General features: G+C 37.9%; 1 protein-coding gene across 3 annotated transcripts in view; it reads right to left on the bottom strand.

The window, feature by feature from the left end:
- EML1 (EMAP like 1) overlaps positions 1-18,482 on the bottom strand; it is a 100,833-nt gene that overhangs the window by 46,400 nt on the left and 35,951 nt on the right. For all 3 annotated transcript variants that reach the window (XM_062495579.1, XM_062495580.1, XM_062495581.1), the window contains exons 2-3: positions 5,468-5,650; positions 89-221 (exon numbers count right to left, since the gene is read on the bottom strand). In XM_062495579.1, coding sequence (XP_062351563.1) covers positions 89-221; positions 5,468-5,650 — 316 coding nt within the window. The remainder of the gene's footprint in view (positions 1-88; positions 222-5,467; positions 5,651-18,482) is intronic.

The raw sequence follows: 18,482 nt of genomic DNA, 5'->3' as shown, positions 1-18,482 counted from the left end.
TAAGAAAAACTGCATATCTAGAAGGTTAAAAGAGAAGCTATGCCATGTTTTCAATTCCATGGCTTTAAGGTTTCTCATAGATGCCTACCTTTTTGCTGCTGGTGATACAGTCTCCTTTCTGGTTCCTGATGGAGAAGGTAAAGAGCCACTTGGTTTCTTTGGTAATACAGTTCCATTGTTAACTGTAGTCCTTAAAGGCAGGGTTTGTACCAGTGGCCTTGCTGTAAAACAAGCATAAGATGAGATCACTGCCTTCATTTACTTTTCTATGTTTTTTCCTCAACAAACAACACTAGAATATTTTAAATATTCTGCATAGTGTGACATTTTTGTGTTACTATGGCCAAGTTCAGCACAGATGAGGATTTTAATATTCAGGCATTTAAAAATTATTATAATTATTATTATTACTATTATTATTATTAATAATAAAAGTAAAAACTCTGTCCTAGATCAAGGAGCTTAGTGGAAAGCACAAAAGGAGTTGTTGTCCTGTAAACCAATCTTGCTCTGCCAAAAGAACATCAATCTCTTGCCCACCTGGATAGCATCCAGAGGAGTGCTAGAAATGAAGGCAAGTTGTCATCCCAGAAACTCCAACTCCTCATCCCCCAGTCTTCTTGGAGGTTTGCCACAAGCAAATTATCTATTAAGAAATTTCTACTCCCCCCAAAATGTCTTTTTTCAAAGAATGTGGGCTTATGTTTGACAGAAAGGATTTGTACCCTTTATTCAGAAAAAGCAACTGAAATCCACAGAAGAGTGAAGGTAATAAGCTGGCAATATCTACCTACATTCTTCTGATCAAATGTTGGCTCCAAAAAAAGGATATACATGTCATAGCTGTAATTAAAATTAGAATAACAGAAAAGTCCCGTTCAAGTAGTTAGAAGTTAGTTGCAAAAACAGTGTTTAAAGCTGCAAGCAATGAGCACCAACATGAAAACTATTGTGGATGATAGCCTCAAAACACAGACACAGACAAGACTAGTGCTCTCTCTACAGCTGGGAGAAAAGCTTGAATCACTTGAAATTTGACAGGACTTTGTATTAGAAGCCATTGTAAAGATGCCAAAAGCCTTTGGGTTCAGAGAAACACCACTTGAGAGAAGGCAGCAGTCACAAGTCACTTTAGGAGCATAAATTTTCATTGAACTTGGAGAGGATGGCAGGGACACCTAAGATATATTCTTCAAAATAGATGGCCAAGGATAAAAGATTTAAAAGGCTAAACTGAAACAGTACCAATTGTATGCAATTATAGGTCAAATCGTAAGAACATCTTATTCTAGCACTGACAGCAAGCATTTACTGACTTGTTCACCCTAAGTTTTCATATAGTGAACAAAAAGATAGACACAAAAAGCTGTGCCTTCAGAAGATTGTCAGTAAATATGGTCTGCTAGAGAATGCAATTTGCAAAACAAACTTTGTCTTGAAACTTTGTTAGAATACACACTTACTCGTTATGTATTTGTCATTTATTTGTTCAGAGGAGAGAAATTTAGAAATCAACCTATAAGAGAAATGCTGAAGGAGTGAGGCTTATTTGGCTTAGAATAGTGAAGGATGACAGGAAAGAAAGTCAACAAAGGAGATAAAAGAAGAAAATTTTCTCTTTGCTCACTGAGGGTGCCTTCCAGCCCTGCCTTCCACGATCTGTTTTAATTGACTAATGCTGTCTTTAGAGCTCATACAAAACATCTGAAGTTTACATTTAATTATTTTTTTTAATTAATGAATTCAGATATCTTAATTCTGTTTACTTCTCCTTTACTAATTTTGTTGCATATTAAATTCTTTTTACAGTTTTGTGCTGGAAGCTCCTAATTGCTGCATTGCTGTATTTAATCCATATGTATAAAAATGATTCTGCTGCATTCCATAGAATAAGAGGTAGCTGCATTTGAGAAGTTGTGGACCTATCTCTTGGCAAGCTTTCTGTAGCTCACAAAACTTTAATGAGCATTGAGAAGACAAGTTAGAACAGCAATGGAAGTTAAAGAAATAAATGATTAAAATATTTTTCTTATTTGTAGCTATTCAAAAAGAATGCCTATTAAAGAGTAGCTGGAGTGAACTAGCTGGAGTCTGTTTACTCCCCTAACCTTATGAAATTGAAACTAGCAGCAGCCAGGAATAAACCCTGCAACCTTTAACAGAAGTTTTGCTTCAGCTCCAGCACCAACCCACAATCCACACTTCTGGAAACAGAGATTTCAATGGTCAGCTAGTGTAGAAAGCAACACCATGAAACTCTTGCACAACACACAGAAAAACTGTGCATTATTGAATAAACCCACTGTTCACTCAGGAGCTATCTAGTTTTACTTACAACAGCTAGTTCACACCAGTGGTAACTGGCATCACAGTCACACAATCCCAAACATGTTGTTGCTGTTAGAAGTCAGTAACACACTGCTATTACTGCTTTGTCAGTAATGTTTATTTTGGAAGTTCTGGCGCTCCAAAGTCTTACCTGTGGTAGCAGGACTGACAAGTTTATCAGCCTCAGCAGCAGCTTTTTTAATCATACTCTGATCTATGGATTAATAGGGCTGTTAAGTTTACAAACAAAACCAATAATTGCAAAAGGAAGAAACAACAAACACAAGTAAAACAAAGGCAGGAAGCCATACTGAAACTCCACCAAGTAGTAGAATTAAATAAGGAAAGGAAGAAAAAACCCAAACAACTAAACAAAAACTCAAAACACCATTAGGGAAGGAGTTCCACAAAGAACAAGATAAGCCACTCCCTTTCCATGTTGTATACTGCTTTTAAGTTGCTTAACTCAAGTTTAGAACAAGAACACAAAGACTGAAAACAAGCTCAAGATTTTTCCATCATAGATTTGAAAGTCTGAAACTTGAAGTCTTTAAATTAATTTTAAATCTGAAGTACCTAGAAAAATGAATTAGTCTGTCCCATGAAGATTCTTGTTCTAGACTTTATAAAGTACCAGGAGAATCCTGTTTATCCAAAGGCACAGACCTCTCCCAACACACACTTAATTCTGATCTACTTCATCTATAGATCAAATGAAAACAGCAGCATACATTATACTTCAAACTCCAGTTTGCTTGGAAATAATTTCTGTGTCATTCCACTTCTTAAAATTCCTAATGTGGAATTAGTCATTAAACAATATAGGGGAAACAAACAGGTCCAGTCTATGTAGCCCAAGGGGTAAAGCATGAGAAGCCACCACTCCAGCTCCTCCCATGTCTAAAAAGCCCCTCTCCTAAGAGTCTCCATCAGGAGCCTCCATAATGCTATTCCAAATTAAAATTAGTCTTATGTTAAGTAATAGCATACAATTTGTTATAGAGTAGTTGTGCCGACTAAGGGAATAATATAAGGTGAAATATATTATATTTGACAAAACAGCTGGAAAAAAACCAAGTGATCAGAATACTTCAGATTCTCTTTCATGTTTATAATTCATGTTTAATAAGGTTGACCATAAATTAAATGATATAGCTGATGTAAAGCAAACTGGAAGTTCTTTACATAAACAGTCACAATACCAATCTTCTCCAGAAATTAGGTGGGTTTCATTAGCAAATACCAGGGCTTATTCTGGTAATTTGCAATGGAAGAGTTTGTAGTCCTCTATTTGCATTATTACAGTAAAACTTCTTAGACTGTAATTTCACACACATATTAAGAACCAGGTATGCCATATATACACTAAAAAAACCTCCAAACCACACACACAAAAATCCCACAAACAAACAAACAAATCCCTACAAAACCAGCCACAGAAGACAGGCAGATAGACTTTCAGCAGCTTTTCTTCCTTTTCTTCAATGTACATTGAACTATGGCTCTAATGGTCTGCCATGACCAAGAAAACCTCTCCTGATTTACAGTTCAACTTTGCTCACAGAATCCATGAAAATCTGGTTTGCATTTTTCTAAGTAAAGCCAGCAGGCAAGAACAGATTTGGTTACAACTCAGTAATAATTACTGGACTTTCATTTCCTCCATGCATCAGATAATATCTATTTTACAGGCAACATGAAGCCTTTTAATCCCTTGTAAAACCAGATTTGATGGAACATTTTATCACAGTGGAGGCTATCTTCAGTAACATTTAACTCATCTGATATTTTAAATTTTTTTTTCTCAATAGAACAAAGACAAAATAAGGAGATTACAACAGAATGGGAAGAGAACACGAAGACAAGATTGTAGATATTTAGTGCCTATTCCACCTGACAGCTAGCATGAGACACAACCAACTCATTATTTGGCTCTGTAATTCTGTCCCTTTCAGCTTTCCTCATCTCCCAACACAAAACTTTGTAACAAACATGACATCTCAGTTCAGCAAATTAGGTAGTTCCTACCTAGTCTGTTAAATCAATGACTAGAAGTATTTTTTGCAGGGTCACAAAGATATAACTGAGATTAAAGTCCTAACTTTAAACTGAGAAAATTATGAAAGTTTCTTAATAAATATGCAACATAATTCTCATGTAAGGTAAGGTTTTAATTAATATTACTATATATCAGGACCCCAAAAGAAGCAACTTCTTAAGTTAGACAACAGAGAGCCTGTGAAGTCAGTACTTTATTTCCATATCTCAGTTGCCACCACTCTTACTCCCAAGAGCACCCTAAAATACCTTGTGTGTTTCTCTTAACTGCACACAGGCAGCCTCCCAGGCCTTTGCAGCCTCACACACTACAGTAAATCACATTGGCTGGGTTCTAATAAACCTTCACTCCTGTGAAATGCTGGATGTTCAAGTCCAGCTTTTCTGAGTTGTGCAGAGAAAAGCCCATTCCTGCAGGGCAGGAGCCATGAGAGAGCACACTGTGGCACGTGGGCACAGCACAGAATTCTGGCAAGCAGTGACCCCTGTCACACCTTGCACCTTGCTGGCTCTGGCTCTGCTGCTCTGGAACATGGTCAGGCAACAGCCACAGCTCTACCTTTCCTTCATAGCTGAGCAGCTAATTTTGTACCATCTCCTTAGTCATGTCAGCTCTGTGCTAGTTTAGAGCTCTGGATTATGTCTGTATGATCCATAGACATGACATTTTAAATTAAATTTTAATTATATTTTACTTAAGTTTTATTCAATTTTTAGGATAAAAATAACGCCAACCTATTAGGATTTTCACTTACAGAAGATAATGCCTTCTCTAAAGACTTTATAAAATACCTTGATCAGAAGTAAGGAAGTGGTAGCAATGGTTAAATGTAGATTGTGGATTAAGCATTAAGAAAATGCAAATGATTTGCTGGTTCATGTAAACTCTAGAAGCCTCACAGATTTTAACCATCTGGATTTTTATGTATTCTTTATAACAGGTGGAATTTCAAATGTATTTTATTTAGAGTTTGATTTGTTGATTTTGAATATTTCAAGATCTAATGAATAAGCTATTTTAATACATATGAAACAGTAATTGAACTGCACTATCTATTTTACATCTATCTGAAATGCAAACCTTTGGTAGGTCCTTTCTTGTTCTGCATGGCCTGCTGCTCTTCTGTAATATTCAAGCGTCGGACCACATCAGCAAGGGCAGATTTGAGCAGCTGGATGTCATCCTCCTGCATCTGGACACGCTGCTCCAGAGAGGCAATGCGATCTGTAACCTCCATACTGCTGGCAGCAGAGGCACTGTCATCTAAACAAAACAGCAGAAAAAAAAAATGCATTATCAATAATGGGTAGCCATCCAGAAGTACCTTATGCAATTGGCTGCAGGTAAAAACAAGGCTTTTCTCAGACCTGATGACTTCTTGAGAAACTAGGTTTTTAAGTGACCAAAAGGAAGTGATGGAAATAAAAATAGACAAATAAAAGTCACATACTTAAGCAAGATGTGATCATGAGGTTGGTTTCAGGGCCAGTTGTTAATTGGGTTCCACCACCAATTATCCACATGTCAAAACTGCAGTGATCAATCATCACCCCTCACTGTTCTGCTCAACACAACTTCTGACACTGCTGAGTATTCAGGTAAAGAGCTACATTTTCTGATATGCTACACACCTTTCCTGATTTTTCTGTCTCATGTAGGTAATGGAAATTCATTGTAGATACCTAAGTAACAGACAGGGTTACACTTTTTCAAGCTACCCTACACAGACTGAAGAACAGATACTGACCCAATCTGCTAACCCCTAGTTTATACCAGCAGCTTTGAGACCATCCCCTCTGACTGAAACAACACCCCAAATAAATTCAGAATTACTCAGTAACTATACTCTGAGCCTGCAAGTTATTAAAGTGGTCATTACTTTGCATACAATTCACCCATTATTTGGAAGCAACCCACAGAGGCTTCAAGACTGCAAATCCATGATGAGGACTACACGTTCTTTCCACTCAAAACTAGTAATAAGAATATTTTTCCTAAATGAACACTTTTGTTCCTATCACATAGAAACACTGTCTCTTATTACAATATTAAGTTAGGAGAAATAAGAAGAAAACAACACCCAAGACATCAAAGTCAGCATTAAATAGGGAAATAATGTACAGCTTTTAAAGAGAACTGCAAAGTTTTATTTAATTAGGCCTTGAAACCCAAAAAAAAGTTAGGTACTAACATATTAGTTGATCTTAAGCAATGTTAGTCAGGGATCATAGCTTTCAACTCATGACTTAGTAAGTCATTCTGTAGCAAAAATGGGTATATACACTATCTGCAAGCATAATTGACTTATCCCTCTTTCCCAGGGCAAGTCTGCAGCCTGTACTTCTCTGGTGAGCTTCTCTTTGTGAAGATTTGTTTTTATTTCTTGTGTTCTTAGTTCTCCTCCATTCCAAACCAGAATTTTCCACTTTTGTAAAGGGCATAAAAGTTAAATGGTTTGTGTATAATAATAACTCCTGTTGAATTTTAAAACAAAGTTAAGTGTTTATAAAAGGAAAACAACTGTTTCTGAGTGCATCTAAAAGCACACCCAAAAATGTTAATGCATACCAACTTTTAATCTAGGAAAAAATGGCTTTTTTTTAGATCTATTTATCTCCAAACCTCTCCAATACAGATTGGTTTTGAAGTCTGTTAATCAGATCAGTTTTGGTTTCCTCATCCCTCACACCCTCAATAGCTATCTGTGGCTATCAAAAGCTGAAATAGAAACAACTCAGAAACAATGTAATAATATTACATTGTTACATTACAGTCCATAAATAGCTGCAGGCTATTATAGTTTAAAATGCTTGTTAATTCTGTTACAGGATTTTCAGACCTTATTTAAAATACCAGCATTAGGATATTGTTAGGCTGAATATAGTAGTAAGGTAAGTATCTGGTTCTGAATGAACTAAATCAGAACTCAAGTTCCTGAAAAATGTTAAATAACTTTCCCCATGACAAAGCTTTACAAACTTTGGCCTAATCAGACTTCTGCTCAACACAGGACTCTGTCCTGTAGCTATTACAGGTAATTAGTCCCCAGACTCAGAATAGCAGCTATGCTGGCAGCAGTAAGAGCTGCCTGCAGAACTTAACCTTCCCTCTACAAACAAAAGCCCCACACTCCTCTAATGACTTTACACTTTAACTCAGCTGGAAATAACATGGATTAGCATACTGGACAATAGGAGACCAAATCAAAAGCTTGATTTAACCAATACAAGCCAAATTCAAACTTCAGCCATTCTGCCAAATTCAATATCATCAGGAATAGTTTTCCTCTGAATTCAGTCAGCAAGAAATAGCCAAATCCCAAAAACAGGACAGTAAAGGAAACCCAGGGGAAAATCAGTTGGTGTTGAAATGATCTACCCTTGCCACAAAAGAAAACATCCTTATTGAAGTATCCATTTCACTAATTTTTAAGTGTGTAGGAGCAGTAATTTTGCCCAGACGTTAATCTTCAAGTGGTAAATCAGTGTCACTGGTTTATTTGCAGTCCTGTAAGAAATCACTCCCTCTAATAACTGTTAAGATGTCCAGTTCCCTCCCTTCTTCCCCCTTCCCCCATCTGTCACTATGACTCTTCCCCTCACACCCTCACTGACCAACAGGCCCCAGCAATCCCTTTATTGGACACAACATCTGCACTTTCCACTATCATCATTCTTGTAGGGTCCTGGCAACATAACCCTCATCCTTGCTGTAACCTACAGCTTGTTTGGTTTTTATGGTGGTTACCTCACTGGGTGCAGTTCCCTTCCAAGGATGCAGAAAAAAATTACTTTTAACAGCTTTCAGTAACATTGCAGGTGGAGACAAGATCCCTTACAGTCCAGTACCACTTCACTTTACCTCCTCTTTGCATGCATGTACAAGTAAGCTACAATAGAGGCACAGAATACTATAAAGCTACATTTTATGAAAAATGCAAAGCTCACTTATAAAATAAGCATAACCTGTTTGTCATGCACATTGAGGATGGAATGTTTATGTCATTGAGATCATTACATCCCTGTATGTTGAGCAATAAAGTTGCACCTTCAACACAGCCAAATAAGTGAAATGGTATGGTATCAGAAGAAAAAGAAAAAACAAAACAATTAGTGCTCAACATATAAACCAAAAATACAAGAACAAAAATGTCACTGCAGATGTCACCTACTCTGCCCACACAAGCAAAGGTGGTATTGTTAGCCTAATTTGTGACCTGCCTCTGCAGTGTACCACTCATCCTCACAGCAAAGGACATTTGCAAGGAGTATTTTGGCACACATTTGTAATGAAATTTGGAAAGGCATATGAAGGAGACTGCAAATCCAGAAAAATTGCCTTCAAGTGTTAGATCTCCTTATCAGTCACTACCACCCCTTGCCCATGGATGGACAGAACAGACATCCCACCACCTACAAGGATAGCAGAATAGCACAGCAGAATTAATCATTACCATTTTCATCAATGGGAAGGAAAAGGACTTTACAGTGAAATTTATGCAACATGATTTTAGAACTCTGAAGTGAGTCACTTTGTACAATGTTCATTTCTTTTCACCAACTTTAAGGCAAATCTAAATCATCGTCTCAAACATGTAAATCATAGAATGAGTTTGGTTGGAAGGGACCTTAAAGATTCCTGCCCACCTGCAATGGGCAGGGAGTTAATCTACATCTCATGAGATAAATGCCACCTACAATGTCCAAAATTAGATAAAACAAGGAGGTATCAATTCAGATGCCAGATTTTTCACTGCAATGCGTGTTTGTGGTAAAACTTGGAAAAAAGAGTCATTTATCATTTTTGCTTTGCTGAGATTCTACAAGTTTCAAAGGGAAGGCAACAAAAAAGGGGAACGTAGTACATGCCTCTCTAAATTGTCCAACCAGCTAATCCATGATCTCATCGATTGGAAAGATTTCTCATGGCAAACTAAAAGACAATACTGAGTCAGATGATTAATCTGCTTCCAGAGTGTATTCCAGTTTTACAGCAATTTATTACTTGAGCTTAGCCAAATGTGAAGAAACAGCTGAAGCAAAGCCAACAACAGGACGTGTATGCTGTTTACAAGAGTGATTTCAATACTATTTCATTGCATGTAGGCTAAAGCTGAATTACATACTGACACCATTAGTTAGAAGGAAGCCTGTTAGATGCATACTATTTTCTGCAGATTCCTGCCTTCTGAAAAACCTAAATCTTAACTGTATGTTAACATGCATGAAATAATTAAAATAAGACTTGGCATTCTTCCCCCCAGAAGAACTACTTTATTAAACATATTCCACCTTTGCATTATGCAGACATTAATTTTGAGGTTATCGTGTCCAGCTCAGAAATATTAGGAAATATTAGGTACTGAGTCTCAAAACAGTGGCAAACAAATTTGTGTTTATTCAATCTACATAGCTTCTTTGGAGCACCAATTAACAGGACAAAACTGTACATGAAGTACTTCCAAAACTGATTGCAACTGTGCTTGCTAGATACTTGTAATACATTTTAAAAGCAACATCTCAAAGTCTTTGCAGAGATGTCCTTGTGTTTAGATACTCTGCAGGTTATCAGGAAAGAAAGTGCAAGCCCTCTGAGGACAGCAAATTCCAGCAGTGGTCTTTGGCAAAAACTAAAGATAACCCACATGATGGAAAATATGGCAAGGGATGGTAGTGGAAAGACAGCAACACCCACACACAGAGCAGTTCTTCTTCTAGCATAAAGACATAGATTGTGCCAGAAGCCTGAACTGAGCTCAACTGGTAGAAATACTTTCTGTCACTGAGAGATTTCATTAAGTGTATCACGTTCTGCACTTCTCCTGAAATCAGCTGGTACAAGTATTTACATTCCTTAGAAATAGCTATGAACTTCAGGGCCACTACTACAGCTCTATGAAACTGCACATGGACAGAAAGGAATTCCCCACCCTCAGCATGCAGCTAACTCTACGGCAGAACGCAGCAGATGCTGAGGAAGCCATGCCATCAAATAAAAGTTAAAAACAGTACTTAGGAAAAAATAAGCAAACAAACAAACAAACAACAACAACAAAAAAAACCAACACAAAAAAAGAAAGTAAAAAAAGCACAATCCTGCAGATTAGGAGAGCCACAGCCTGAATTTGACCCAGTATGCTAGCAAGCAATTCAGAACACTGAAGGTCCTACACTTCCAGATACATTTTTCCACCCATAAAGGCCCACAGTTTTGCACTCCACTAACTGCAAAGCTGCCAGATGTGGCACAAGTCACTTGGCACATGATTGGCAAGTTCCACTTCTCCTGCCCACATCATAACTGAGATCTCATGCAAGTAACTGAGATACTTCAATTATTTCCTTCAAGCATCCTGGGAGTAACACTACCACTAACTTTCAAATGACCTCTCTGCTTCACCTCCCTTGATACCATAGGTTTAGCTTGAAACTTTAGGAGAGAAAAAACATGGCAGGCATCTCCTACAACTTCCAAATCCTGCCCTCCCTTTTTGGTTCATTTCACGCATCTTTGAGTCTGAGCCACAGAAGTTAGGCAGACAAGCTATTTGATAGATACACTTTTTCTGAATTGACAGCAACAGAGAAAAGAAAAAAAACAAACAAACTGGGAAGAGAGACAATCCAACTTCTCTCAGAATGAACACAAGCAGTTCATTGTTGCACAGAAACAGGGGAATGCAACCACAACACTGTTTCCAGACTTTGAAGTAAGATAGGAGAGTACCAAGTATTCTCCTTATATCAATTTCTGTGGCATAATGTCAGTGGTCATTCGCAGAGCAGAGTCTCTGTACAAGGGAACAATGGGAAAATAAACCAGCAGGTTTAGTTTCCTTTGACAACACCATGCCAATCTCCTTTGTTTAAAAGATTAGTGTCGACAGTATTTCACAGACTAAATATCTTTCCTCTGCTCACTTTTTTAATGCAAAACACTGTACCATACCTGAAACACAGCAGTAGCCCTCCAGGCTTGTCTCTTGGGGACAATGACAACACATATGGGCAACAGCTTATCATAAAGTCTGGTACACACTGGACTGGTCTGCCAGATTAGAGCTTTCCACTGTGAGAAGCACAGTGGATTTAAAGCCCAAAATAATGTTATCCTATTTAATCTTGTTACTTCATGTGGCTGAGGAAAAAAACAGACAGAATCTTTCAACTGCAGGTAAAACTGTAAACATTGCTGCTTTATGTGAAGTTTTGGAAATCAAAACTGGTTGCCAGCTGAATGTCTAATCCTCTAACTGCATTTTGCTATAAATGTATGCATAATAGGATAAAAGTGCAAGCATCATATATACTCTTTGAGATGGAAAATTTTGATTATGAGGAATAAGAACTCACGTGTAATATTTAAACCCTACGGGAACAATGCCTTGCATATCTATAAACTTATGTATGTATACACACATACCATTTTTGAACACCTAAGACAACTTTTCAGTTAATTCTGTATTCTAATGTATGTTCTTAAGATAAGAGTGATTAGCAATGCAAGGAGATGCCCTAGTTGGGTACAATCAGGTACATCTCACATTAAGTAATCTGAACAGCCCAGATTAGTTTTTCTATGTCCTCACAAGGTATGCACGTGTAGGAGGAAATGGGAAGAAAACTCTATCCCACACATCTGCCTAATGCCCTACTCTGGATGTACTGGGAACCACAGCAGCAGTAAAGTAAAGCATCATCTTGTGAGAACAGATCACTTCTAAACCATTCTAATAAAAAAATATTAATACAAGTATTTTTGTCAACTAATATGAACTACAGATGGTTATTTTTGTGAACAGCATTTTCTCTCCTCTAACAGAGCTAGCTATTGCAACCCAGTATTTATAAAATCTTATTACTGTATTTCCCAACACTTACTGAGGAATAACTTGTCCTTTTACAGTTTTACGACTAGAAACTTAAAGACAGCAAATATAATTCCTAAAATTAGAGGCAGAATTTGAAAGGATGAATTCATGATAGCAATCATCACTCAGAGCCTCACAGCTGGGAGCACTGCATTCATTAACAAAATGGGAGAGAAGAAAATGATCTTAACAGAATATTCTCAGAAAGTTCCTCGTGGCTAATTAGTTAGGAATCACTGCAGCAAAATTATAAGCATGTGCCCTTGACCTGCCTGTAGCTGTCAAGCTATAGTCAGCAGCTTACTATTTTTTCCCAAACAGATGGTAAATGAGCTTCTACTTGGAAATGAACCAGTTAAAAACTATCTTCCCCAATGGTGCTTAAGAAGATTGAAGAAATTTTTGACACATCAGTAAATTAGAGGAATTTTACCCATAAGAGGTCTATCAGTATAAATGCTTTAACAGTTCAGAGCTACTGCGCTGGCTCTGTGGAACATAGAAGTCAATAGAAAATGTTTTAGTCAGTTATGATTCCTCCACATTATGCTGGGATCAGCCCATACCATTGAAAGAAAAACCTCAAACCCCAGCACTGAAAACAGAAACCAGGAGAGTAAAGACAACATTCCGTAGCATAATATTAATGCAAGGATAGTAGTTTGAAAAGGAAGTGACTCCATGGTACCTGCCTGGAGTTAAGAAGCTGAAGATGCAGCCTAACAAGAGCTTGCTAATAAAGGAACCAGTAGGGTAATTAAGATATCAGGGCAGAATAGCCGGGCTGTCTTTTACCATTTTATATTCTCAGGGATGTGCTGAGAGTGTACCTGTACCACACCCTTAAAACAAGAGAAGAAAAATAGAGTGTGGACCATTGGAGAAGATCTCCAATGACTCTCCATCTCCATGTCACAGTTACGGGTCAATGTCCAAGTCACCCAACAAGAGCTAGGAAGGAATGAATGCAAATTCATCACATGATGTAAGGTAAAAAACTTACAGCTTTTGTTTAGCACTACCAGACAAAAAGAAGCAATTTAGATTTTCTTGTCCTAAATATACTTTAATGCACAGGCAAATAAACACCACACATCAGTTCACAAAAAGCATTCTCCTAGAAACTTTACAGCATTTAGTTCAACTTTTTTACTGCCATAAAAAACCTGAATGACTCAATTTGATTCTTCAACTATGCCATATGCATAAAAACAGAAAAAAATCCCTTTTACTTGTAGTTAGGAGAGGTTCAAAAGGCAAGAAAATTGATCTAAAACACCTTTTGAAAGTTATCAATGTTGGCCCATGGTAATGCATTACAAGCTGATTTTTTTTCTCATTTGTTGTGTATTTAAGTTATTTTACAAAAGAAAAATTGATTCACACTATCAAGAAACCCTAAGATATATCAGCCAGCAGCTGATCTGCAGTTAAATACAGCCTTTATATTACATTGGAGCCAGGACCATTTAAACACTTAAGAAACTACTTAGGTCAGCATACATTTTGTAATTTTCCTAATTTTCATATACAATATTAAAATGGGAACTGATCCTCAAATTTACTTGGACCACTAGCTTTTTACAAATATTTTTTATAATCTACAGATTAATTACAATTATAATCTATATATATATATATGGCTTTTTAACACCAAATTGAAAACAGTATTAAACTTCAGAAATACATAAGTAATTAAACACTTTTCCATTTAAGAAATAACAAATTTACTAAACTGAGCATCATTTACTAAACTGTATCAGTAGCAAGTAATCAATAATTATCAATTTGAAATAGTTAATGTTTTGTCTCATTTCATAAGTGTATCCTCTGAGAAATAAGAATTGGGAAATCTCAGCCTCTAATCAATAGCATTTATTTGTAAAATAAATACCACTCCCAAACATTCTACATTTACATTTCTTAAAGGCTAATCACCTTTATTGTTTTCTGTAGACTCAAACTAAGGGACACGATCCAAGGAGAATAAAACATCCCTCCTGTACCTGCAGAAGGGGCCATTGATGTCTAAAGCAGATTTATCACTTTTGTAAACTCTGGGTACCTGGTCTCAGCTAATGGCTTTCCTTTCAGCAGTGGTCTGATTTTTCTTTAGAACTCTGTACCTCGTGAATATTTTAGTTTCTGAAATTAATGCAGTGTTAGGCTTCATTACAGGCTGTCACAAAGACAAATCACAATCTAAATATTTAAAGGAAAAATCATTACAAATTTAGAAAATTAGTATAAGTCTTCTTTTAGAACCTGTCATATTCAGTACTGTCTTTCACAGAAATATAGAATTTTCTTTTAGAATGGGGAGTTAATCTAGTGCACATGAGAAGTACTTGAATTAATTAGTGACAGCCTTGCTTGGATGGCAGATGTAAAGAAGTATCCAGGAGGCCCATAAGAGGAATTTTACCCACACAGTCCCATCTTCATCTTCAGTTAGGGTTAAGTCTTCCCTTCACTTAATTCTGACCAACAGAATACAATATAATAATATAATTATTAGTAATATACTTTCTTACTGTAAATTCTTCCCAATACATATTCCCACTCTTCAGCAAAAAAAAATCTTTGCTGACATAAATGCAGAAAGAACAAACTGCCCTTGCCAAGGACTCAAACACAGCCAGAGATACCACATTTGATACAGTATTTGATGTCCTGGTATTAACCAGGAAGATGACAGCTTCAAGGCTGTCTAGGAGAAGGAAGAAAAATATCCCTTTATTTGCTATCCTTAAATAAAAAATGAATTCAGGTTTATTTCAGGAAATAGAGAAACACACATAGTCTGAAAAATTATTTGGTTAAAAATGCAACTCCTCTAATCGAAGACAATTTGCATTCTTTTTATTTTTAACTCAGTTCCCTAGCATGAGATCATATTCTTATTTCACCACAATCAGGTGCACAGCATTGTCACAGATTCACCCAGCTGCGATGCCATTCCCCGCACACTGTGCAAGTGTGGTCCTGCTGCCCCGTGAGAACAAGCGAGTTGTATTCCAAGGCTCACCTCATCCTCTGCACTACTTGGAAATGCTACAGCATGCACACTGCCTATGTTTTAAAAGGAACTCAGGCTTTCATGGAGGAGGAGACAGAGATAAAATATTTTATATCTTTCATGTTGGGTGAAAAAAGTTTACAAATACGCTTTGATCAACAAATGCAATATTGTCTCTCCCCAGGGCTACAGAGAGCCCTCAGTACCAGCGACAGAGTCAGCAGATGTCTGGTCTGCCCTTGGCTGGGAACAAGCCCCAGGCCAAGGTCCAAGCAGAGCCTGGCTCATGACCATTCCTCTCCTTCAAGGACTTTGTGGGACTGGTTTCCTTCTGGCGGCGGTCAGTACTTCTCCTGTATGTGTTTTCACTTGAGAGATTAGACGGGCGAAGGCTGTGCAGAGCAAATCCTTTTACAAAAGCCATCTCCTAATAGCACTGTACTGAAGGACTAGTGTGAACAAACCCTGCAGAAGGCCTGGCTGATAAGGCTCTCGTAGCCCTGTGATTACTGAGAATCTGAGCTTCAACCTTCATGATAAGGTGGAGCCTATCAGCAAAGACAAACCTTTAAGGCTAATACGGCCACTCAGCTTTAGGGCAAGAGTTCTCTTATGCTTTCTTAGCTCTGGATGTGGGTGAACCTCATGTAAGGCAGACTTCTGTATGCAAACGTACAGACACAAGTTAGGTCAAGTACAGCTACTTGAGCTAAAAGAATTTAATATTTTAAAGACACTGTTTGACAATACAATCTTTACTTACAATTCAAGAAGGAACATTTTTTAAAGCAGTCCCGCACATAGATTAGTGGTCTACAAGTATGTAAAGATTATTGCAGTGATAAGATTTGCCCAAAACAACATTCAGGTACAGTAAACTTCCTCAACACAGCACAGAGCACTGATTTCCATGGGCAGTAACTGAGCACCACATTGAACTTGAAAATCACTAGATTTACCAGAGACTCCCAACTCCACTGAAGAGATAGTTCAGAAAACAGTATCTCCTCACAGCATACATTTTTTAAGTCAATCATGGCAAGCAGAAGATGCCGTTTTCAAAATATCCTTCATTTTAGCAGAAGACAGTCAAGATTAAAGCCTAGTACAGTACAGCTCCTTCACAAAAATACCTAGTTACATAAAAGCCACAAACCTAACACACAAGCTCATGGTAAGATACACAGATCAGATGATCGTATTTCAAATATTTAGCATGACCACTTTGGAAATCCTCCAGAAGTCAGGCTCTTTCCATGGCAGAGAAGTCCAACTCCCAGGGCTACAGCTTCCCTGAGTCACTGGCCCAACTCTCCACCCTCAATGGTCTTATTTGTAACAGTTTCCAAATGTTGATTCTTCACCAAAACCATGCATTCAGTATTCAACAAAAATTGAAAAGAAAGGAAAAATGATCCAATTATCAGGAATCCTGTTACACCTCAGACAACAAGCAACTGCTGTAGTGCTAAGTGCCAATAGAGACAAAGGGGTCACACACTCAAGCAAATCTATCCACACCTCTCATTTTCTTCCTTTTAGATGGAAACAAGTCAGCTTCCTCGCTATCAAGTAAAAACATCAACAAAACACAACCCAAAGCAAAGAAACAAACAACTTGCTCCTCAAAAAATCCACACAAGAATAAACCCAAACCCAAATGGTTAACTAAAACCTACATTTTGAGAATTTATTCACAAAGTGTGATAGTTCCTGCTTCTCTAATCATGAAAAAAGAAAAATATATTTTCCTACTGTATTGCAAAGTAGTTCAGTACCCTACTAACTCCCTTTGCAAGAAAAAGAGGCTTTTGAACTGGACATCAAATTTACTAGTTTCATATTTACTGCATTGCAAAATTATATTAAATACTTTTATCGGATTTATCTGACTCCAGGGAAGTCTGTCTTCTGAAATGAATGAGGCCTAATTCTTACAAAAATTATATGGAATGATTAAGTAATTTGAAAAAACTTATAACACATGAATAAAACAGTTTTGTTTTAAGCTTCATTATTCAGCCTTAGTTTATGCATTTTCTTACTTCCCAGAGCTTAAAAAGGAAAGCTTTATAATTTTTCTAATTTTTCAAGAGGTGCTAGATCTTTGTGTGCCACTTCATCCATAAAATAACCAACAGCAAGGAGAGTGCATTAGCATCCATGGATCTGTACCAGATGATTAAAAAAAACAAAAAAAACCACAAACATTTTGTTTCATGGAAAACTGCTTGCAAAAAAAGGCGAGTCCCAAAAATTTTCAAAGCATTTCCTCCCAAACTCTGCAAGAGACCAGCCTGTCATGGTGCAGCTTCTGGAGTCTTCTTCTTTTCAACCTGCTCAGTGGTTGGTGAGGTACCAGAAGAGAGTACCCAGAGAAGCTCCAGATGTCCCATTTTTAGAAATGTTCAAGATCAGGTTAGATGGGACTTTGAGAAACTTGATCTAATGGAAGGTGTCCCCTACCTCCCTCATCAGTAAAATATACCCAGGCCTACCCCTGCAGCCCTCAGCCAGAGCTGTTCTGTGGGACTAAAGACTGCCCAGAGAGGCATGGCAAAGCCTGGAGGACATTCAGTTGTGCTGCTGACACCTGTACACAAAGCCTGATCAGCATCAGTGCTGTGAGAGATTGTAGTCCACCCAGCAGAAACATCTGCTATTTTGGCAGCTCCCATCTGATTTCTGAAGGACTTGGAGCCTGGCAAACAGGACAGGGGAGCTGTGGGGTGGGAAAAGAGTACCCCACAACAAGTCCTGCAGAACTCAGCCTGACCTTTTCTCAGGAAGTCTAAATTTGCAAAGGAAATTATATCCAAAAACTTCCAGCACAGACCAGGCCCTCACAACTGCCTCTTTGACTGCCCACAGACAAGTCCCTGCAATACAGGCAGCTGCTGCCGCTCCCACCTTCATGGAAGAGATTGCCCCATATCTCAAGTCAGTACACGCAGGGATACCTTCACATCTGAGCTGCACTCAGGAACCGTGGTCCCAGGGCACAGGGTGATTATAACCAGCAGATACTAGAGAGAGCTGGCAGCACTGCCAGGCTGGAAGCTCAGGGGGCTTCAGCAGCAAGGAGTGGGTCTCTGTTGTAGGAAAGAGACGGGATCCAGGGTACTGGTGGAAATTATGGAATCGGTCTCCCAGATGGCACAGCACACATAACAGGGACAAAATCCAATGCAAGCAGCTAGAAACAT

The sequence above is a fragment of the Cinclus cinclus genome, chromosome 6 (assembly GCF_963662255.1).
Source record: "Cinclus cinclus chromosome 6, bCinCin1.1, whole genome shotgun sequence".
Taxonomy (NCBI): domain Eukaryota; kingdom Metazoa; phylum Chordata; class Aves; order Passeriformes; family Cinclidae; genus Cinclus; species Cinclus cinclus.
Note: the sequence above shows the minus strand (reverse complement) of the source record. Positions and strands in the feature narration are given on the sequence as shown.